A 23,931-nucleotide genomic window follows, 5' to 3' on the forward strand; every position below is an offset into this window, starting at 1 on the left:
AGATATTTTATCATGGTTTGAACAGGAGAAATACGTCATGTTGATGTGTCTTGCATGATGAATTTCTAATTTCATAACAAATAACATATTTTATTAGTAAATCATCAAATCAATTAATAATTTTAATCATATCGAAATTTTATTTTGATTAATAATTCAAGTATTTTCTTATTGTATATGAGAGGAGTTACAAATTTTAATTTTTCAAAACTTCTATTAAATAATTTTTTTTGAAAATGAGATATTTGTAATTTTCAAAATTACAATGAATAAATCATATTTTAAACAAATTTTTAGGGATATATTTGTAATTTAACCTTAAAATAAAATTCAATATATATATGTATTTATATGTGTGTGGCTCATCACATGATCATCTAGAATGAAGGTAAGAGTGTAAAAATTGGCTGCGGCCCGAGCCCCTGGGCCTGGGCCATCATTTTGAAGCTCGGCCCGGTCCGTGGCCTAGCCCATCGGCTCGCTTAAGGCCCACTGAAGGCCCAACCTGAGGCCCGACTTGCTCGAGACTCAGTGTCTTTTTTAGCGAAAAATAATAAAATTTTGGTAAAAAAAATTTAAAAAAATAAAAAGAAAATGGTCAGGCCCACCCAAGCCCGAGGCTAGGCCTAGGCCCATCGGGCTGGCCCGATGTCCAGCCTACTGGCCTATCCAAAGCCCGAATACCCCTGGGTCTGGGTCTAATTTTTTGGACCATGGGCCAGCCCGGCTCGACCAAAATTTTGGCGGGAGCTCACAAGGCCAAACATGGACCGGGCCGGGCCAGATTTATACCCTTAAATGAGGGAAGCAATCATTTTACCATGTATTTGGAAAGAATGTTTAAAGATTCAAAACAAACAAAAATTGAGTTCAAGTAATTTAAATTATATAGTGTATATATTTATTAAGTGATAAATTATTTAAATTTGATTTAAAAATTAACTAGTTTTAATGTGTTTCACCTTGAATTGCCAGATAACTAATCGATTTCAAATGGGTAGTTAACAAACTGAACATGAGTTGAATTCAAGTAAGTTTATTCATTTTGCACTTATGTAAGGCTTACTATCTTAGTGCTCATTTGGCATAAATGGTTTGGGTTAAAATAGTTACAAAAAGACACAATAGGTTAAAAAATTAATAAAATAAATGTTACATCAAAATTATAATCATTTTATTTTTTTTCTCATAAAAGTCAAAAAAACTTAAAAAAACTCATCTCAAATGAGGCATTTTAACCACAGCCTAAAATAGCCAAAAAATCAAAAAGGTAACCCACACTACAATATATAACAATTTTAGAGACAAAATGTTTTGGTCTCTAAAAATGAAAATTTTATTATAAAGGACATTTAGAAATCAATTTCTATCATCATGAGAAAAGTCGCTAAAAGGTCATCTCGAAAAGTCAAAAAAAATATTATTAATGACAAAATTTTTAAAATGTCACTAATAAATAGACTTATAGGGACAAAATAACTTGATCTCAAAGTAGTTTATGTTTTTAGACAAAAAATTTAGTCCCAAGCGGATAATAATTCATCACTAATATCTAATTTTCATTACTAAAAATACAATAAAAACACTTTTCGCAACAAAAATATTTAGCCTCTAAACAATAATTTTATTCCTAAATTTTAGTTTCTAAAAGTTTAATTATTTGTAGTGCCACATCCCAAACCAACCTTTAATAATTATAGATATATCACATCATACAATAAAGAAAATATAGTTAGTAATAATATACAAATAAAAAAAATTGTACGGTAAATCTATACAAAAATAATATATATGTCATACTTATATCCATTCATTTTGAATAAAAATGTCCATTAAAGTTACTTATAATTTTCAAAATATCATTGTCAAATTAGTCTTGTAAAGTATTTGTATGTGAAAATTCTAGAAACCCCCTAGATGTTGATTTGTGATAACGTATCAATTTTAAGTAGTAAACAACATTCCCAATCAAACAATCATGACAATCGACACAACGATTTTACGTGAAAAAACCACAATTGGACACCTCTAATTGTGATAAAAAAACCCACGGGCAACAGTCACAAAACAATCCACTAAGAAGATATAAATGAATTATACAGGTATACTCTCAATTACCTAGGGAATCCACGCCTGAATTGAACCAACCTCTATGTGCCTCTTCCAACCCCGTCTTCACCTCGGAATTGTCTTGACGATGAGCCACTCCAGAATCCACCAAAGCTTCAGGCTCAAATTCTTCAAAATCCACCGAAAAACAATTCTCTCTTTTGTGTAGAACAAACAAATAATCCTTTGATGTATACTCTTTAAACCATGAGTTGAATACTCAATCAAAACATCAAAGAAAACTAGCAAAGTATCCCCAGATATAAACCCTAGAACCCAAGAAGAAGATCTAGAGAAGTAATCCTAAAATCTGACTGAATCACGTACTTATAGAAATCTGAATCGTGATACTCACTCGAGCGAAAGCTCTCTCGCTCGAGCGAGGAACCAAAAACGTGTGTTTTCCATAAATGGCTTCGCTCGAGCCACGCACCCTTCGCTCGAGCGTACATTCATCTCTTTCAGGTTTTTTGCCAGACGCAGCCTTCGCTCGAGCGAGCAAGGGCGGACAGCAACTTCGAATGCAATTTTGCATTTTGCTTCAGGGGCGCTGCATCTCGACCCCGCCGTGGCGCTGCCCCGGACCCGCCAAGAGGCACTGCCCCCTCGACCCCTGCGAGCTGACCAGGCAGCTCGATCCCCGTCATAATCAGCAAAGTGGCAATCTTGAAAGAATTAAACACCACAAACTTCTCTGCCAGGCACGATTCGGGTTGGATTCGCATTTGATAAACTCATAGCCTCATTGAAATAAAAGTGCGAAAATAAGTACAACTTAAAGGAATTTTGTCAAACGGGATTGCCAAAAATAAAACCTAACAATCTCTCCCTTTGGAAATGTCGTAACAAAACACACTTAATAAAAAAATCCTAATCACCCCAACCCATTACAGCCAACAAAAACAAACTTCTTTCTCAAGGTCATGATCTGCAAAATAGCTATTAGTGCCACAATCTCCAAAACAACTATTAGTCCCACAAGAGTATATTAAAAAGCAATAAACATATGACTAGATTATCTTGAAGTATTAGATGAAAAACATGAATAGATATGACTTGGAGATTTTTAGAACATGTACCATGACAATCGGAGATTTAAAGACATGTAACATGAATACATGAAAACTAAGACACATGTAAAACAACTCTCAAACAACAAAAGTAATATCATAAACCACACAAGCAATGATATGACGATGTAAATACCAAGAACATGCAAGAAGGAAATAATTAGCAAACAGTGCATAACAACATGCAAAACAACTATAGCCAATCTCCCTTACCAAACAAATCAAAGTGTTCATTCTAACAAACTCTTATAATGATAAACCAAACTCCCCTTCACTAAAAACAAAGAACAAGAAGAAAAACAACAAAAAATAATATGGTGGAGCAAGCAAGGAATTTCAAATTTGGACCTTGAAACACACAAGATTATCCAAGAAGCACAATTACTTGAAAACACAATGTGCACAACCTCTAGAAGATTCCTTATAAAAGAAAGTGATGCATTATGTGAAAAGCATAGATCCCATGAAAAAAGTGTGTGTGTGACTCTTGGAGTTCGACAAATACTAGATTCAAATCCTAGTAGTGATATGAAAGCTGGACCTCCGACTAGAGAATCTAAGCACAACAAAGGAAAGTCAAACCACTAGGAATCAAGGGGTATTTGGTGAATAAAAGCGGAAGCTCCCCCTCAATCAATGAATCCTTTATTTTTTTTCTTTTTTTTTACATCTTTTTCTTTTCTTTCTTTTGCACTTTTTTTTTTTCTTTCTTTTGCACATTTTTTCTTTCTTTTGCACACTCATTGGCGGCTGACACGCTCAAGAGTATAGAAACCGAACTAGAGAAGCATGGATATAATAAGGATGGCCTAGTTGGTGACTCTGAGGTAGCCTTTTCCTCATGCCTGGACTACAAAGAATAGAGGGAAAAGCCATGGAGATGCAAAAAGATGGAAGGTGGTTAAGAGACTCAACATCACCCATGATATGTTAGTATAGGTCAATTCCTCTAGAAAAGCAAAAGATACAATGCCAGAAGTCCATAGAGAAAAAAAAAAAAAAACACTAACGCGGAAGACTCCAATATTTGCTAATCCAAGAGTGTGTACAGAATGAGACATACTAATCAAAAAACACACACTCCAAAATGAGTAATGACCACAGAAAGCACACACATATTAACATGTAATGGATATTCTTATCAATTCCAATATGCACCAAGGACCACTCAAAAATTTTAAGCCTGCTAAACCATACAAAGAAAATCTTTTTGTGTTTTTATTATTATTATTATTATTATTTTCTTTTTCTAAACAAAGCAAGATAGAAAACGAACATGCACACATTAAGTGACTTAAAAAGAAAAAAAAAACACACAGAAACCTAAAAACTAAAAAGAATTAACACAAGTTAAGTTTTCGCACCCAAACCGCTTTAATATGAACAAAGTTGTGAGAATTGCGGTTCTTAGATGGTGTCTTGACGTTGTAGTTCCCTTCCCTTTCAATGGAAGCCCGTCTCAACTTGGTTTCCAACTTCCTATAGCTAGGTCTAGACAAACAAAACCTCTGTTCACGTTTAGTCTCAAGCAAATCAAAATAATGAGGTCTAATATGATCCCTAACCTCATTACCACCAATGAAGTGTCTCTTACCCCATGAGATGTTAGAATTTCTTCTATCTTTATGAGACACTCTCCCATGCAACTTATAATAATAAGGGCGAATATGACCATGCATACCACAATGATGACAAATAAAAACAGGGTGTAAAAGACGTACCTTCTTTTATTTGACCTTACCAACTCTAGGAAGATTGAGAAGTACATCCTCATGTTGAATTTTTTGTTCTCCCTTTCCTTGAGTTCTTGTATCATGAGATGTGGAAGCACTCTGTTTTTGCTCTTTCTTACCACCAAAGCCAATGCCACTCTTGTCAGAACAAATTTGTTGAGACCCAATGATATTGTCCAAAGTCTTTGATCCTCTGTTCCAAAGACCAATGGTAGGCATAGCACACTTGAGTTCTTCCTCTTTCTTGATCATTAATTCTTCCAAAGTAACTTGAGACATCTCGAGAGTTTCAATCTTTTCTTCATATGTTGCATAGATTTGTTGTAGCTCATTCATCTCTGTTTCACAAGTCAAGAGTTTTTCATAAAGAGCTTGTCGATCATTAGAAATCTTAAGGGCATCATTCCTAGCCTCAGAAATCTCTTTCTTTAATTTGACATTCTCACTTTCACATGCTTTGAGTTTCGTAGTGAGTTTGTTATTCAATTTGGATAAGTTAAGAGACTCCTTACACAACTTTTCATAAGCTTGCTCATGCTCTTCATCATCACTTCCCGAGAATTCATCATCAGTGGCATTTTCAACCGGCCTCTTCAGATACTCTGTTCGTCCTTCAGTTTGAGAAGCCACCATGAAAGTAAGGAATTGTTTATGTCCCTCTTCACCTTGATCTTTATTGTCACTTTCATCTTTATCAGATTTCGATTCATCATCCCAAGTGATAGCGAGGGCTTTCTTCTTCCTTAAACGAGTGGGGCATTCTGAAGCAAAGTGGCCAAATCCTTGGTATTCATAGCATTTGACTCTTTCGGAGTTCCCTTGTATCTTTCCTTTCTCCTTCTTGGCTATAGGATTAATTTTGAGTTTATCTTTGCCTTTAGATTTATGAGTATGAGTAGATTCTAAAAGTTTAGGATTCTTTTTTAGAAAAGATTTTTTAAATTGTTTTATAAAAGCATCCGTAATCTTGGAATCTATCTCACAATCCTCATCAGAATCCTCTCCAACTCTATGAGCACTACTAAAAGTAATATCTTTTTGTTTCTTTTTGAAATTCCTATGTGCCTCATAAGTTTGGAGATTTCCAACCAAGTGATCCAGCTTGAGGGTGTCAACATCTTGAGCCTCCTCAATAGCCGTAACTTTTGGTTGGAACCGATCGGGCAAGGATCACAAAATTTTTCCCACAACTTTGGATTCTGGTATTTTTTCACCTAAATTGAAGCTGAAATTTACAATGTTACTCAACTTCACATAAAATTCATCAAAGGTCTCACTATCTTTCATTGAAAAGTTTTCGAAACTAGATGTGAGCCTTTGAAGTTTTGAGCGTTTAACAGAAGGAGTGCCCTCATGAATAGTTTGTAAGATATTCTAAGCCTCTTTTGCGACTTCACAATTGCAAATTCGACGAAACTCTTCAGGTGTGACAGTGCAAAAGAGAGAGTTGATAGCTTTACTATTCCAGCTACTATTTTGGTAATCAATTGTGTCCCACTTTTCAATTGGTTTGGGGAAAGTTACTCCATCAATGGTCATTGTTGGTTCAGTCCACCCATTCATGACAGATTGCCAAACTTTTTCATCTATAGATTTCAAAAACGTTCTTATCCGAGCTTTCCAAAAAGAATAATTGAATCCGTCAAGTAGAGGTGGTCGATCCCCGTCATAATCAGCAAAGTGACAATCTTGAAAGAATTAAACACCACAAACTTCTTTACCAGGCACGATTCGGGTTGGATTCGCATCTAATAAACTCACAGTCTCACTGAAATAAAAGTGCAAAAACAAGTATAACTGAAAGAAGTTTTGTCAAACGAGATTGTTAAAAATAAAACCTAACGGTATGAATTTTGTTTTTACAAATAACTTTCCAATATAATATAAATATTAGATAATATATAAACAGATATTATTATAACCCCAAAACATATACATAATTTTTTTTTTTGGGTGCAATTGCATTTAAAGCTTTTAATGATTTAAAAGTTCAATTGATGTTTTTATTCTATATTTTGTTTTTCATTAACAAAAGTTTCCTTGCGAAAAGAAAAAAAAAAAAAAATTAATGATTTGAAGGACATGTGTCCAATACACTGATGGTTAACATTTTTAAGAACTTTTCTCCACATATAAATAGGGGTCATTATAGTATTCGTACCCACTATATATACACAAATAATTGATTTGTCCAGGATTATTTATTTATTTATTTATTTATTTATTATTTTTCCAGTTGCAGTTGAGTTGGAGAATACTTTTGTGATTTGAATTGAAGCAATAGTACTAAACAGATAATGCAATCAATAATATTTGAGACGGATCACTCACTACAAGAAAAGTGGGTATATGAGACGGGACTATTTGCGACGGTACACTTGCCGTCTCAAAAAGTCACTTTTTGCGACGGCAGAATATGCCGTCTCAAAAAAGCAGAGTATTTGCGACGGCACCAAATGCCGTCTCAAAAAAGCAGAGCATTTGCGACGGCACAATTTGCCGTCTCAAAAAATAAGAGCATTTGCGACGGTATTTTCTGCCGTCGCAAATACTCTACTTTTTTGAGACGGTAAATTTGTGCCGTCGCAAATGCTCTGCTTTTTTGAGACGGCATTTGGTGCCGTCGCAAATATTCTGCTTTTTTGAGACGGCATATTATGCCGTCGCAAAAAGTGACTTTCGTGTTTTTTGTTAATTTTTAGTGAATATTTTTAAAATTTTGAATATTTTTTTTAAATGCACCTTAGATGTATCTAAAAAAAAAATTATGAAAAAATATTTTTAAAAATTAATAAATACATAAAAATACAAAAAAAAAAATGTATTGAATTATTGTATATTTGGTATTTAGTGAATTTTTAAAAGATTTTTTTTACAATTTTTAAAATTTTTAGGTGTATTTATGTTAGGTGTATCTAAAAATTAAAAAAAAATACTTAAAATATTAAAACAATTCAGTAAAAATAATATAACACGGAAACACAAGAAAGTATAATTTTCTCAAAAGAGTTTTTGGAAAACTCTAACCTAGCATAGTGATTGTTGTTTTGAGACAGCTTCATATATATACAGTCACAAAATGGTTTGAATAAATTCTAGTACTTTTTTCTGTCGCAAAAAAAATTTAAAAAAACAATGTCTTCTTACTCTTTTGATATAACATTTCTCTTTTCATTCATTTTTCCATCTTCATGTCTCTCTGTCTCTATCTCTCTCTCTTCTCTTTATCTCTTTCACTCATCACTCTTCTTTCTCTGTCTGTCTGTTTCTCTCTCTCATTTTCTCTTTGTGTCTCTCGCCTATCTCTCTTCTCTCTATTTCTCTCATCTGTTTTCTCTCTCTGTCTCTCTCGCTCATCTCTCTTCTCTCTATCTCTCTCATTTATTTTCTCTCTCTCTCTTATCTTTTTATCTTTCTCGTCCCTTTCTCTTCTCTCTCTGTCTTTCTCTTTTTCTGTGTCTCTCTCTCGCTCATCTCTTTTCGCTCTATTTCTCTCTCTTTTTGTCTATCTCTCGCTCATCTGTTGTTTCTCTCTCTTTTTCTATCTTTCCCTCTATCTCTATCTCTCTCTCTCTTTCTCTCTCTATCTCTTTTTCTGTCTATCTCTCTCTCCCTGTCTCTCTCTCACTCGTCACTCTTCTCTCTCTCTACTTGTCTATTTGTCTATTTCTCCCTCACTATGTTTGCCTTGCTCACTCTCTTACTCTCATCTTCTCTATTTATCGAGCTCCTTCTCGATTTATCGATCCACTATAAACGACGTCGTCTTACTCTTTTGAACATTTCTCTTTTCACCCATTTTTTCATCTTCCTATCTCTCTGTCTCTGTCTCTCTTCTCTTTTCCTCTCTTACTCATCACTCTTCTCTGTCTATCTATCTCTCCATTTCTCTATGTGTCTCTGTCTCTCTTCTCTGTCTCTCTCTCACTCATTACTCTTCTCTGTCTATTCGTCTCTCTCTTTCTCTCTGTGTCTTTGTCTCTTTTCTCTTTCTCTCTCTTACTCATCACTCTTCTCTGTCTGTCTGTCTGTCTGTCTGTCTCTCTTTTTCTCTGTATCTCTCGTCCATCTCTCTTCTCTCTATCTCTTTCATCTATCTTCTCTCTCTGTCTCTCTTCTCTCTCTATTTTTTTTCTCTCTCGCTCATCTCTTTCTGTCTCTCTCCCGTTTATCTCTTTTCGCTCTTTTTTTTTTCTCTTTCTGTCTCTCTATTTGTCTATATCTTTTCACCAATTTTTTCATCTTTTTCTCTCTATTTTCTTTCTCTCTCTCATTCATCACTCTCATCTCTCTGTCTGTCTATTTTTCTCTTTCTCTGTGTCTTTCATTCATCTGTCTCTTCTCTCATCTCTTTTCTCTCTGTCTCTCTATGTGCGTGTGTGTGCCTCTCACTCATCTTTCTCTCTCACCACTCATCTCCTCTACCACCTTCACCACTACTGCAAACGCCATTTCACTACCACCACTACTACCACGGTCGCCATTTCACCTCTACGGCTACCATTACTACTACCATCGCCACCACTTCACTACCACCACTACCACTACTACTACTACCTTTACCTCTCTTTCACCCCTGCTACTCCATTTACTCTACTACTACCACAACTTTACCACTAATCTCCTTTGTCATCACCACCACCACCACCACCACCATCATCTTTTATCCACCACCTTCACCACTACTGTCAGTTCCTCTTCTCTACCACAAAATATTACCTCTCTTCTCTCTCTCACTCATCACTTTTCTCTGTCTGTCAGTCTTTGTCTTTGTCTCTTTCTCTTTCTCTCTCTCTCTCTTTGTCTCTCGCTCATCTCTCTTCTCTTTATCTCTCTCATCTCTCTATCTCTCTTCTCTCTTTCTCATTTATCTTCTCTCTATCTCTCTATCCGTCTCTCTCACTCATCTTTCTTCTCTCTTCGTCTCTCTCTTTTTCTATGTCTTTCTCTCGATCATCTTTTTTCGCTCTCTTTCTCTCTCACTCTATTTATCTCTCGCTCATCTATTGTTTCTCTTATTTTTCTATATGTCTCTCTCTATCTGTTTCTCTCTCTGTCTCCCTATATCTCTCTCTATATCTCTTTCTCTCTTTGTCTCTCTCTCACTTATCACTCTTCTTTCTCTCTCTCTCTTTCTCTCTCTATGTTTGTTTGTCTGTCTTTCGCTCTTCTCTCTCTCTCTCTTTCTCTCTATGTGTCTGTCTGTCTGCTTGTCTCTCTCTCCCATTGTGTTCACCTTGCTCACTCTCTCCCTCATCTCTTCTCTATTTACCAAGCTCTCCACTACAAGAAAATGCACTTTTAGCGATCACTTTGTCTCTCTCTCACTTATCACTTTGTCTCTGTCTATCTGTCTGTCTCTCTTTCTCTCTCTCTATCTCTCTTCTCTATCTGTCTCTCACTCATCTCTCTCTCACCACCCATCTTCTCTACCACATTCACTACTACTGCAAATGCCATTCCATTATTACCACTACTACCACTGCAAATGCCACATTGACCACAAAAAATTAACTTTATTTGAATGAAAAATATTATCCCTACTTCTACCAAATAAAAAAATAATAATAATTTTTTATTCATTAAAATAAATATGAAACAAATAAATTTTCAACCTTACTAAATGAAAAAATAAAAATAAAAATTCATTAACTATAAAAAAATTATTTTAATGAAAAATAATTTTTTTTAGCAATGACATCCCCTGTTGCAAAAAAAAAAAAAAAAAAAAAAATCATTTTATTATTTAAATATTTATTTGTAATGAAAATAAAAATAAAAAAAATCCAAAAAAATTTCCAGCCCCCTCTTTTCATTCCCGCCCGGTTCCCCCCTCCCTCTTTCCATTCCCGCTCCCCCCTCCCCCTCCCCCTCCCCCCAAAATCCCCAATCTGTTCAACCAAAATCCCCAATCGGGTTCTCCCCCAAAACCCCAACCTCTTCAACCAAAATCCCCCCCGAAAAACCCAAAATCCCCAATCTCTCCTTCCGTTTATCTCTCTACCCATTTGTCTCTCTAGGTTTTAGGGTTTTGAGTGTGAGAGAGATGGGGCAACAGTCTTTGATCTACAGTTTCGTGGCTAAAGGAACAGTGGTTCTCGCCGAACCCATACGTTTCTCATCCGCCCCTTCCTTCTTCAGCTACCAAATCCACGGCCTTCTTAAACTCTCACAAATGGGTACGTCTCTCTCTCTCTCTCTCTCTCTCTCTCTCTCAATTTTCAGTTTTCTGATCCACTTAATTTACGATGTTTATCGTAAAATCTCATGTTCTGGTGCATCACAATCCTATAATTGAACTAACTAAATTATTGTTCATCTTTAATTAATTTGCTATTACTTCTATGTTGTTCTTAGGGTTTTAAATTAATTCTATGTTGTTCTTAGGGTTTTAATTCATATAACTGAAAACTCTGACAATTTTATATGCGTTTAATGGATTTATACTTAAACTGTTTTCTATTTAACATTTTTTGTTCCACAAACTTCAATCTTTATGGTTTTTCTCTAAATTTTGATGCCATTGATTTTTCCTTTAGTTGTTAAAATTTGAATCCGAACCAAGTATAGTCGGTGAAAAATAGCCAAAATGGGGCTTTCTTTTTTTATGGACTTCTTGAATCGTTGAAAGAGTCTTCGCTCTTTGGATTTGTATCCGATAAACTATTTGCTAGATTTTTTTTTTTTAAATTTTTTTTTTTTAATGTGTTGTAACCTTGTTTGTCTGAAACTGTTGTCTTCTCACAGTTTTCTTTCTGTCTCTCTCAAGAATTCTTGTTTTGTTTAACTGAGTTCACCATCTATCTCTATTAAAGTTCTAATTTTTTTTTTCAGTTTCATTAATGGGTCTTATGAATTTTATACAAATTCAGATCCTCTCTTTTCTACCTCTGTTGACTCTGAATTTTTCTGTTTCATTTGATAAGAATTTTTCTGTTTCTACCTCTGCCTTGATATTTTTGCACCACTTTTTTTGGCAGTCCATGGATGACATGAAATCCATAGCAGTTGAAGCGGTTTTATTGCTGCAAGGGAAGATAAATGACGAAGATGATGACACTGTAACTATCCGGCTTCTTGTTCCATCTAAAGTTATTGGTTGTATAATTGGAAAAAGTGGTTCAATCATAAATGAGATCCGGAAGAGAACTAAAGCTGATGTCCGTATCTCCAAAGGCGAGAAGCCTAAGTGTGCTGATTCCACCGATGAACTTGTTGAGGTATATTTCATGCTGTTTCCATAAGCTTTTAATATAATTCGTATTTTTGTGTAGTTTTACCTTGCTTTCCATTGACATGTTTTGTTCTGCATTCAGGTGGTTGGGGAAGTTAGTAGGGTGAGGGATGCACTTATTCAAATTGTTCTGCGGCTTCGAGATGACGTCTTAAAAGACAGGGAAGGTGGTCATAATACTTCTGCTGGTGCCGATTCTATGTATTCTAGTGGTACTGATTTTTCTATGCCTTCAGTTTTGCCTAGGGTTCCCCCAGTTGCTCCAATGGGTTATGAACAGAGAACTGAATCTGGGAGTGGCTTAGGCATGCTTTCTTCAGGCAGCCTTTATGGATATGGATCTTTATCAGTATGTCAATGTTGTGGCATTTAATTTCTTTGTTATTTCCTTAGTGTTATGGTCATATGATATTTTTAGATCTTGTTATTCATTTTTTTTTCCAGTTACAAGTTTTCTTTGGTACATTTATGGCAACGTGCTTGCTTATTTTTCTATATTGTTTTAATTTTGTTACTTAGGCATTGTTTCCTAAAACTGAAAATTAACTACTGAAAACTTTAAAAGTTGAATTTTTTAATTTGAAAAACTGTTTGGTATCTACTGAATTTTTTAATTTGCATTTAATTTCTTTGTTATTTCCTTGGTGTTATGGAGAACATTGCTGGTTTTGATTTCTTATATGGGGCCTTTTTTTGATTTCTGAAAGAAAAAATGTATTTTCTTGGGGAAGAGGTACAAATGGACAGCTTGGGCATGGGGAATCAGTTGACCGGTAATAACTTTTGGACTAGCCCAATATTTTGACATTATGAGTTTCATATGATACTTTGTATTTGGCTTTGGGCATGGAATGCCTCTGAAATGGTGTTGAAACAACTCATTGTTTTGTTATTTTTGATGTGCTTATGTGTGATATGATAAATTTGGTGAGAATCTTGTGATTTTGAATTTTCACTAGTGTTTTTAATTAGTATCCCAATCAAGGAAAACATTATATTTCGGCTGATTTGGTGGAAATGAGATGACATTTTGTTTCTTGTATGTGAGTTCAACCAACCCAATCAATCACGTGACATCGATTATGGAAGCCATTGGCTCTTTGGTAGGGCCTTGATGGATTCTTTTCTTTTTGGAAACATACACATTAAGGGGCTGATCCCCATGAAACAGACATTGTGGGCAGAGTTTCCCATTCTACTAAATGAACATGCAAACGCCACACACACATGTGCGTATGTAGCATGAATCATTGCTGTCTCAATATTATACTTAAAAGCGTTCACTTCCCTTCAAGATCGTAATAGAAACAACATAAATACTTTTTATCATAATACAAGAAGGGACATGTAAGAGTGTTTAACAGTAAGCAGTTTCTCAGTTTTTTTTTTTGCCTTCTTTTTGTTGGTTTGTCCTTGTTGAAGATCTTCACAAATTCAATGGTGTGTGCACCCGTTTTGCGCCTTATGAATATATTTTATATAATATAATTATCAATTCTACATTGACATATGCACACAAAAGAATTGGATTCACATTCACACCATTTGGACTATATCATCTATGCATGCCAGGAAATAATGACTGAAGAAGCCAATCTGATTACCACAGTATTTTATGCCACAGACGTGGATATTAGATCCTTCCTTGTTCTTCTCTAAATGTTAATTACTAATTTCTTGGCAGTTAGTGTTGCATATATAAAATTTTTCTTTCCAATCTATAATGTTTGCCCCTTTGTCATTCTTTTAAGTTAAAGATTTTGACTTGGTGATTGAAATATGGATGACTTCAGACTTTCATGGTTAATATGTGGCTAGATGTATATATGTATGCAAATATTATTTCGTAGGCTGCTGAGCTCATATAATGGTTTTTGTCAAATGAATTCAGGTGAAACAGGATCCAATGGAAGTAAACTCTGTGTTTATTCCATCCACCAAAGGTTCAAGCATTTTTCTGATTGGTTACTGGAAATCATGGCTATGGGAGACTTGGATGCTTTCTTTCCTGCTGCAACATGTGAATATGCTCCTATTGTAGATGAGATTTGGAAGGATCCTGCCATCCAGGAAACCTACAAGAGAAGGAAAGAAATTCATTTGCTTCCAGATGTTGCCAAATATTTCTTAGATCGGGTATGGCGTGTCTGCATCATCTTTTACTCTATCTCGTGATGATGACATATTTATTGCTTAGCTGTAAATTGTTCTTGCCACTTGTATATTTTTTTTTATTATCACTTGTTTTTATTTTCCCCCCTTATTTCATCCCTTGTTCTTAAGTCTGGAGTGAAGTTGAAGTTAATGTTTACTAGCAGCATCTTCAGGTTCCTGGTTTGTTGAATCAGTTTGTGAAAGGTTTTTCAATTTACATATAATAATTTTCTCATTAGCTTTTATAAGTTCGCCTGCTTTTATAAGTTCACACGTATTAGGATTTGGCTCATAATCATTTTACATGCACGAGAGATAAGTTTAGCCCATCTTAGTTCAACCATGTGATAAACTTTTTTGAGTACACATGTCATAGTCTAATGCATGGAAGAAAAAAGAACCAAAGGACAAATGTCCAGCTCATGACAGATGGGCTTCAAAGCTGATGGACAATACTTAAAAACAGATGGGCCATTTCTGTATTTTATAGTAGTGTATTTATTTCATGTAAATAGTCAAACTGTGAATGTGTGGTGTAGTAAATAGCCATACTTCTTTGTTAAGATTCCAAAAAATAGAAAAAGATACTGGCAGGTCAAAAGCAGCTCACATATCCTTGAGCATAGACATGTTCTTAACTTGTTCATCACTTGAGATTTCTTTTAAATCCCATACTTGGTTCTTGTAATAAATGAACAAGGTGGAGTGAGCACCTGCATTTTTTCAATGTATCATTACTGGTGTTTAAATAGTTGGAATGTGTGGAACACCTGCTAATAGATGATGGAAGCGGCACTCATTAAAAGAAAAAAAAGGGGAGGTGGAAGAGGCAAGATTAAGTGTTCTTACGAGTAAATCAAATTCTAGGGCTTGAAGCTACAAACTAGTTATTCATATTTAAGTTTCAACAAGCACTGCATAGTGCAATACAAATGATATTTAAGCATACACGTATTTGAATATGATTGGAGGACATTTGAAATTTCTCAAATATTACAAAGTCTGTCACTAACACAGTTCTTTTCTGGCATATGAACTTTGTACGTTATGAACCCTAGTTCTTATCTTTGCTCTGTCATTATCATGGGGATTTGTGTATTAGCTTTTATCTCTTTATGATTTTGATGGTATTTATTATTTTGTTCTAGATTTTCTTCAAAAAGATTATAATTTGCAACTGTTATCTATTTATTTGTAGGTCAAGAGGATAAATTTTGCCGAGGGGAAGATCTGATTCTAGAAGGAATTTGCAGCTTGATTTTTGAAATAGGCCCAAAATTGAAATCTTGTTGGAAATTTTTTATTTTTTGTAAGAGCATTTAAATATCCAAGTGTGTTGATTGGTGAATTTTAGATTTTTTTTATTATTTTATTTTTTTTTAGGATTGGGGTGAATTTTATAATTTAAATACGCTTTTATGAACATGTACAGTTTAATTGTTCTTTGTAAAATATTGAATTTGATGGTTTTATCAATTTTTATTTTTATTTTTATTTTCTGTTATGATGTTTTTGTGAATGGAATGTAAATAATCAGTTCAGAGCATATTTTATATTAATTAAATTATGAAATTAAGTAAAAGGGTGGCGTTTTTATTCAAAACGTCACTATATCGTGTGACGTCATCAGTTATATTGGACAGAATTATTTAAGCAGATTTAATAGTATACCGGCGTTTATGAACACGTCACTATAAGTATCAGTGACGTTTATAAAAGGCCTTATACCTATAGCGACGGCATTTTGTCGTCGCAAAAAAACAATTTTTTTGGCTGAAATGTAACGCCTTTAGCGACGGCTCAGGTTGCTGTCTCAAATACACTTTTAGCGACGGTATTTTTACCGTCGCAAAAAACCCTTTTAGCGACGGCAGTGCTGTGCCGTCGCAAAAAACTGAGATTTTCACCCATTATTGGCGACAGAAATTTGCCGTCGCGAAAAATGCATTTTCCCGTCGCAAAAACAAAGGCGACGGCAAGTGCCGTCGCTAAAACTCTTTTGCAACCCCCCTTGTTGCGACCCCCACTTGCCGTCGCAAAAAACTATTTTACCGTCGCAAAAACCTTTTGAGACGGTGTTTGGGGTATTTGCGACGGCATTTTGCCGTCGCAAAAAATAATTTTTTTTGTAGTGACTGAAACTCTTTCAATAATTCCCTTGAACGTAAATTGAATGAAATAAAAGATATAGAAGAAAATTTTGAAAATCTTCAGAGAAATAACAATAGAGTATAAGTTCAAAAGAAAAATTGAAATCAATAGTAAACTTTATAAACTTTGATAATTAAAGTTTTAAACTTTTTCAGAAAAATGTAATTATTTTAGAAAGGTACCATTGAATTGTAATTTTCCTTTATTTTTTTTCTTCTTTCTTTTAATTAATTGTGATCATGATTTGAAAATTTTGTTCAAATTTTGTGATTTGCATTAAATTTTTAATAATAAATTATAATGATTTTGACCTTCCTTTTTTTTTTTTACATAGATAGATAGATAGATAGATTGACCCTTAAGAGCTCATATGAATTTGATATTGTAGTATACGTAGAGATTTCGTATGAAACTCTAATTTAGTCTATGCATGCTTGTGTTGAGAAAGAAAACAAAAGTTGTGAAATTGTATGCAACTGAATGATATGATATGCATGTAAAGTTTTATTTTAGTATAATAATGACATTTTTGATGTGACATTAAAAAAAAATTGTGTCAGGACATGTAGGATTGATGAATTTTTAAGTTGACCCCAACTTTTAATACCATACATATATTGTATTAAATATAAATAAAAAAATAATAATTATTTAATAATAATTAAGTGAATAGAGTGGCCAGCTACGTGCTAGTGATTAAATAAAATACAATGAGGCGTGGAATCTATCATTTATGAGTAACCAATAATGATGTAACACATCACCAATCTATTAAATTTTGCGAAGGTGTTTTGTACGCTTAATCGCATTCAATCATACAAAATAAGAATTATTCACTAGTTATGTGGTACTCCAATTAATCACCTAACAAAAAGTTTCACAACAACCGATTAAAGTTTTAGAAATAAAATATTTTATTTGCTATAAAAGTGTAATTATTATATTTTTAATGACGAAATTAGATGTATAGTGATCAATTATTATCCTTTTGGGACTAAATTTTTTTTGTTAAAAAATAAGTTTTTTTGAGAATAAATTATTTTGTTCGTAAAAAGTGAATTTATTAGCAAATTTTTTAAAATTTTATCTCTTAAAGTCATTCTTTTTTATTTTTTGAAACGATCTTTTAGTGACTATCCTTATTAGGATAAATTTCCTTCTATATTTTATTTCTTTATACCTATCCATATCCTTATTGTGTGTAACGAGTTTAATCAAATTGAATTTTGCCATTATTATTATTGTTGTGGTGTCGTGAGTCATTCTATTTAAATTGGTGAAAATAAATTGAATTACTTATTGATTTTGACTTCGTAAGGCCTAATAAATTGAATTACTTTTTGATTTCGACTTCGTAAGGCCCGCTTGGCAAAATTATTTTTTTTAGTTTTAGTTATAGTGATTCTTGGATCCTGAGTAATAAATGAGATATAAATTCAATTTTTAGATTTTATTTAATTAGCCCATACTTAATCATTTTGGTTCATATTTAATTATGTGAATGGTGAGGACCACCTTAAGGCTTTTAAAATTTATTTATATTTTAATCTCAGTTGCAGATTTATTTTAAATTATTAAACTCTATTCATTTTGGACCCAATTGATTGAATCATGACTCGTTTGTAATCATGTATTATTGTTGTTATTGTTATTATTATTTATTTTATAATCTTGAGAGAGTTACAAATATTTATGGTATGCACCATTAAACGAAATATATTTTGTGATGAGAAAATAATTATATCATTTTATTGCTTATGTTACAAAATATTATAATGTTCCTAAAATATACTTTTAGTTATATATATGTGTGTGTATACACGAGTGTGCATTGATTTGAAAAAAAGAAAAAAAATAAATAAATAAAATGTGAGGAGGCAACAAGCCCATGTGGAGGGGCTACCCCCAATCCCAATTAACTTCACATTCACTTCTTTCATTCTTCTTTACAATTGCACAGCTCACTCCCTCTTTCTCTCTCTCAGCTCTCGGCTCGCTCTCTCTCTTGGCGAGAGCAATGTTTTGACCGGTGGAGATCGAAATCTAACACAACCAAAAATTGGGATTTTTACTTGTTTCCTCTTCTAGCTTTTGAGGTAGGGGTTTTTTCTACACTTCTTTATCACTTTTACTTGAATATATGGAACTTAGAGTTGTATATAATTTAATTAGAATTTTTGAAAAATTTGTGATTTATTTGTTTAAAAGGAAAATTTTGAGAAAAATAAATAGTTGATGCCCAAATTGTGAAAGTGTAAACTTGGAATATGTTTGTAAGGTTATGAAAGAGTTATGTTTTAAATTTGAACAAAAACGGACTTTAACTCGATCGGTTTTGAAATTTTTATCGGTTTGCGACCAAAAGAACATTTTTAAAGAAAACAAAGGAATTATGTTTAACTTTTGGAGTTTTTGATCAAAATATGATGTCATAGTTGAATAATACTTGGAGAATGAGTTTGGAAAGAAAATAATGTTTTCTTGGACATTAACGGTATTATTTTGCTTAATGTATCTATTGGAATAAAACCGACACGGTTAGAAATGGACCTTGAGAGGTTACCAGACGTGATTGTGATATGAAAACTAGTGTAGTTGTTCATATTTGATGAGATGTGAAATAGATTGTATTTATCAGAATTTTTAGAATTTAATTACTTAAATATCTATTTAGAAATATCTGTTTTGGGCTATCGGTGGAGGACAACCATAATTGTTGTAGAAATGCGTGAGACCTAGGTAAATTGAACCACATTCCTCATTTGTTGCATTGGACATTGCATTACATTCATTTCATTGGAAATGTATATATTCTTTGAGAAATTTTTAGAAATGTATCTATTTGCGAAAAGATGAATACTTGGTGAATCTAGGTAGGTGGTGTAGAACCGCACGGTTAGGTGTCGAGCCTTCCAGTTTACTGGTAAAAATGACAGTGGTAGTGCATTTAGGCCTACTTGCAGACACTCACCTAGAGATTCATAAAGCCTGTATTCATGTAACATATATGGTTTAAAATGAAAATGATTTTATATCTGTTGTTGCATCTCAGCATTGCATGCTTCATAAAAAAAGAGATAAACTATTTTATCATGAGCACGGCATGTACATACTCCTCTTTAGTCTTGTCATGGCCCATATATTGTGTAGTATTTCTCTACTGGGTTGTGCCTCACCCTATAAGGAAAACCATTTTAGGTACATGTGTTGTGCCTCCGCCAAGGCACTAACTTGGGAAGACTCAAAGCTGAGGCTTCATTTTTGTTTTATGGTTATTTGTTGAATGTAAGCCCAGGGCTGTATTGCGTTGAGTTGAAACTCCATTTTGTGTAACCAAGAATGTTCTTGGATAAATTTGTAAGCCTGTAGAGCACTTATTATCTGTTTGGCTTCCATTTCATACTTGTTGTAAAATGCATGCTTGGGGTTGGAACTCGAGCGTTGAGATGTGAACAGCATGCATTTGGCATTCATGATTAAATGGAAATGGATGTATGTAATAGTTAGCTAGATATATGTGTTTGTCTATTAGGTCGGTTTCTTGTATAAATAGATATACCATGCCCAATTTTTCGGGGCGTTACAACTTGGTATCAAAGCTACCGGTTTGAATACTTGGGGCTCGTGGGAAGTGGTTTTTACCACAGTGGGTTCATTTCGCTAGTGAGAAATGTTGCATATCTTATGTGCTATGTGATAACATGTTTATGTGACTATGTGGGTATAGGGTTAGACTTCTGAGATATGATTTGTGTCTATGAACTTCTTTGAGGTTCTTTTAGAAAAGCACATGATCAATGCTATTTCTATTTGGAAGTCTTTGAATGTTTGTAGAACGAGTCAATAAATTGGAGGGGTAACTCGTATGTGCTCTATGTGACTATGTGCTTATATGGTTTGCCTTATGTGATATAGATATATGTGTAGGTTTATGTTTAAGCCATATGCAACGTGTTAGAACTAGTGTGGAGTACTTACTTCTGAGCTAAATTATGTCTCTTATATAAGATGTCATAAAGCAGAAGAGGCCGTATTAGAAGAACTTGGGGTGCCTAGGATGTTCTCGTGTAGGAGGATACCTTTTCCCAGGAAGAAGGTGTAAGCTAGAGTAATATGGCCTGAATGATTGTTCAAGATGTTATGGAATTAGTATTAAAGCGTAGGTTAACCGATTTGTATGATTGTGGGTGTAAATGTGACCTTAAAATAGTAGAGTTTGTGTTGTGTAGCGACTGGTTCGTTGTTATGAGGAGTTAATTATTTTTCAATTTTATATCAAGTTTGTAGAAGTGGACTAGTTGAAAAAATTCTTAGAAGCAGAGTGAGTTAGAGATTAACCTTATTCTAATAGTTTGGTTTGGTTGTGACTTTAATAATGATTAAAGTAATCTAAGATAATATGCTGTGAATTGTTGACATTAGAACACGTAAAACTAGTTCTAAATTTTCTTGGGATAGACGAAGTTAGTTACAGTTGGATTGTTTCACTTGCTTGATGGACTACTTGTGAGGTTAGTGATGGGCCCTAGGCCAATTATTTTGTATCTGTTTGGGAATAAACGTAGTCTTAGCATGGTAGAAATTATATCGTGTAGTAAGTGATGTGTTTCTTAGAGAGTTTGTTTTATTCATAATTTTGTTGCAAATCCTAGGAGGGAAAATGAGATAAATAATTTTGAGATAGATTGGAATGAGATTAAATTTGAGTTGGGTTACGCCATTTGATGAGATTATTAGTAGTAACAACATTGACTCGTGAGTCGATATTTTAGAACATGTAGGCGAGTTCCGAGTGCCTTCGAGATTGGTGGAGTCCATTGTCTTAGAGTTAGTTGTTGATATTCTTGAGTGCAATAAATGAGTGTTGAGGGGACATGGTGTGATGGATGTTGTGGAGTTGTGTTAGCAACCAATGTTTTTAGAGGAAATTTTTAATATTACTTTATGAGGATATTATAATTCTAAATTAGGTGCTTTAGGATAATTAGTATGGTGGTAATTTGAGTATTTCCATGGGAATTTATGATTGACTTATCGAGAGTGATTGATGTTAACTTTTACAGTTACTTTTATGTATGAGTTAGAAATTGTGAAGATGAAAGGTATATGAGAGTGTTTTGAGTTAAATTTGGTGCATGTCGTGATGGTGTGGTTCATGTAATGGAAATGGAGATTATTTTGTATCTTTTGTCCTTTAACTAGAAGATTGTTTTGTTTCCTTGGAATAACAGTTGTGAATCCCTTATATTAATCCTTCGTTTTGCTATAAGTGTGGTAAGAATTCGTGTTGTTGGTATGTTGGTCTAATATTACCATTAAGTTCAATTTGATGAGTGTATTTGACCTTAAGTGATAAGTGTTTTCTTAATTAAAATGTATTTAGTTTTTCTTAATAGAGGATGATTCCTTATTTTAATTTTGTTTCATCGTATTTTGTGGTGATATTACCTTAAAAGAAGTTATTTGGTAGACCTCTTATCGGGGAGTAAATTGGTATGAAGTACTTTCGTTACTTTGTTAGTCTTGAAAATTGTTATGGAATGACTATTGTTGACATATAATTTTTTTTTAGAGTGAATGAGTGGCATCATAACTTGTGGTTATATCTTTTAGAATATGGGTAGAAGCATGCTGACTAGAGACTTTGAAGGAGAATTCAAAGTAACTACAAGTATGAGTATTTGTTGGGAGTACCTTAGTATTGTTAGAATGTGTATCTAGTCTTGATGAGTTCTATGTGGACTCGAAGTGCATTGTGTGAGCGTTTGGGTAAATTCTATATTGGAGTGAAATTGTGTGGGTGGATGTAAACAAGTTTGCGTAAACTGTTAGTTGGTTCGTCGAGTGAAAAAAAATAGAGTGGATAGGTAAAAATAATACAGAAATTGCTTAGTTGGGCAATTAAAGTTAGGGCTGAGAATTTTCAAGTAATAAGTTTGGCATGATTGCATTATGTTTCATAAGGGTTGGTGTTTCTTATTGTTCAAGTGAAGCAATAGAGGCTAAGGTGATCTGTGAATTTTGTTTTTGGAATAATTCAGGGAAGAATATGATTGTACTAGGGGATGAATGGAGGTTCTCATGGGATGAAATATTTGAAGTCATCGTTTGTGATAGTTTTATTCAATTGGGTAGCCGCGTATGAATTCATTTTAATATTGAGATGAGTTAGTTGTCGTGTGACGGTTGCGATTACAAAATAGATCATTGAATTGTGTCTTTAAAGGGAGGGTGCTCTTATTGGTTAAGAATCTTAAGATAATCACTTTGGATGGATATTAAGTAAATTATTGCACTAGATTATGGAAAAAAAAATGTTTGTGGTGAGTCATCTTTAATGGTGTGTAATATTTGAATACTTTTCTAAGTGCTCTTCAAAGTAGTGGGATTCTTTGTTGTTGTGATTTGTTGAGTTAGTTTTGTGGAGTACGCAAATTTTTTAGGTGTGTTTGAACGTATTCAAGTGAGATTGCGAGTACGGTTGTGTTCCAATTGCTAGTTCGACAGATTTTGATTAACCCCTTATATGTTGCAAGAATCACCTACATTTTTCTCTTCTATTATAAATTGTTTGTTGAAATTCTAGTACTAGTAGTTTTAAGTCGAGGGGTGGCTTCTATGGAACAATGTATCTTGATATCATGGATGGTGGATGTAGAAATTTTGTTTTTGAGTCTACTGAAAATTTGTTACTTCATATTGGTAAAATAATTTTGCGGATGTAATTAGAATGAGATGTTATCACGATTGTAGGGCTGATTGGATTAGACCGTTCGTCATTCTTGTTTGATTCAAGATATAAGAAATAGTAATACCATGATTGAGGAGTTATTGTTGTATTTACAGTTATGATTAAAGTGAGTTTGATAGTTTCGATTTTGGTTACGGTGTCCTTTACAATGGGAGGTAAGAGAGTGTTAAATCCTTGAGAGTGAGCTTAGTACGTGTTTGGAGTATTGAAAGAATGTCTCAATGTGAAAATGGCTATTGAGAGTTTAAGGCTCAAGTGATTTTGTTAACAGTAAATTCCATTATTCTTTTTATCAAGGCGAATTTCGGGGACAAAATTCGTTAAGGGGGGAAGGTTGTAACGAGTTGAATCAAATTGAATTTTGCCCTTATTATTATTGTTGGGGTGTCGTGAACCATTCTATTTAAATTGGTGAAAATAAATTGAATTACCTCTTGATTTCGATTTCGTAAGGCCCGCTTGGCAAAATTATTTTTTTTAGTTTTAGTTATAGTGATTCTTGGGTACTGAGTAATAAATGAGATATAAATTCAATTTTGGGGTTTTATTTAATTAGCCCATACTTAATCATTTTGGTTCATATTTAATTATGTGAATGGTGGTGGGGACCACCTTAAGTCTTTTAAAATTTATTTATATTTTAATCTCAGTTGGAGATTTATCTTAAATAATTAAACTCCATTCATTTTGGACCTAATTGATTGAATCATGACTCGTTTGTAATCATGC

The 23,931-nt window shown here is 33.7% G+C and overlaps 1 protein-coding gene across 2 annotated transcripts; it reads left to right on the plus strand.

Annotated features, from left to right (window-relative positions):
- The first annotated feature begins 10,712 nt into the window (after positions 1–10,712).
- LOC114312488 (KH domain-containing protein At4g18375) lies at positions 10,713–15,804 on the plus strand. Of its 2 annotated transcripts, XM_082922869.1 has the most exons (6): positions 10,954–11,091; positions 11,893–12,132; positions 12,229–12,313; positions 12,383–12,495; positions 14,038–14,282; positions 15,499–15,632. In XM_082922869.1, exons 2-5 carry the CDS (start codon positions 11,896–11,898, stop codon positions 14,185–14,187), a joined length of 585 nt encoding a protein of 194 aa, XP_082778995.1. In that variant the 5' UTR covers positions 10,954–11,091; positions 11,893–11,895; the 3' UTR covers positions 14,188–14,282; positions 15,499–15,632. The 2 variants fall into 2 exon arrangements, with proteins under 2 accessions (XP_082778994.1, XP_082778995.1); XM_082922868.1 differs by having other exon boundaries at positions 10,713–11,091; positions 12,229–12,495; positions 15,499–15,804.
- The last annotated feature ends 8,127 nt before the right edge of the window (positions 15,805–23,931 follow it).

The sequence above is a fragment of the Camellia sinensis genome, chromosome 4 (genome assembly GCF_055761805.1).
Source record: "Camellia sinensis isolate YWXY chromosome 4, ASM5576180v1, whole genome shotgun sequence".
NCBI classification, from domain to species: Eukaryota; Viridiplantae; Streptophyta; class Magnoliopsida; order Ericales; family Theaceae; genus Camellia; species Camellia sinensis.

Bases quoted from the DNA above. Each gene is read 5' to 3' on its own strand.
- LOC114312488 (XM_082922868.1), top strand. From the start codon at position 11,896: ATGGATGACATGAAATCCATAGCAGTTGAAGCGGTTTTATTGCTGCAA. The intron at 12,133-12,228 runs GTATATTTCATG...TTCTGCATTCAG, and splicing joins CCACCGATGAACTTGTTGAG to GTGGTTGGGGAAGTTAGTAG. The intron at 12,496-14,037 runs GTATGTCAATGT...AAATGAATTCAG, and splicing joins ATGGATATGGATCTTTATCA to GTGAAACAGGATCCAATGGA.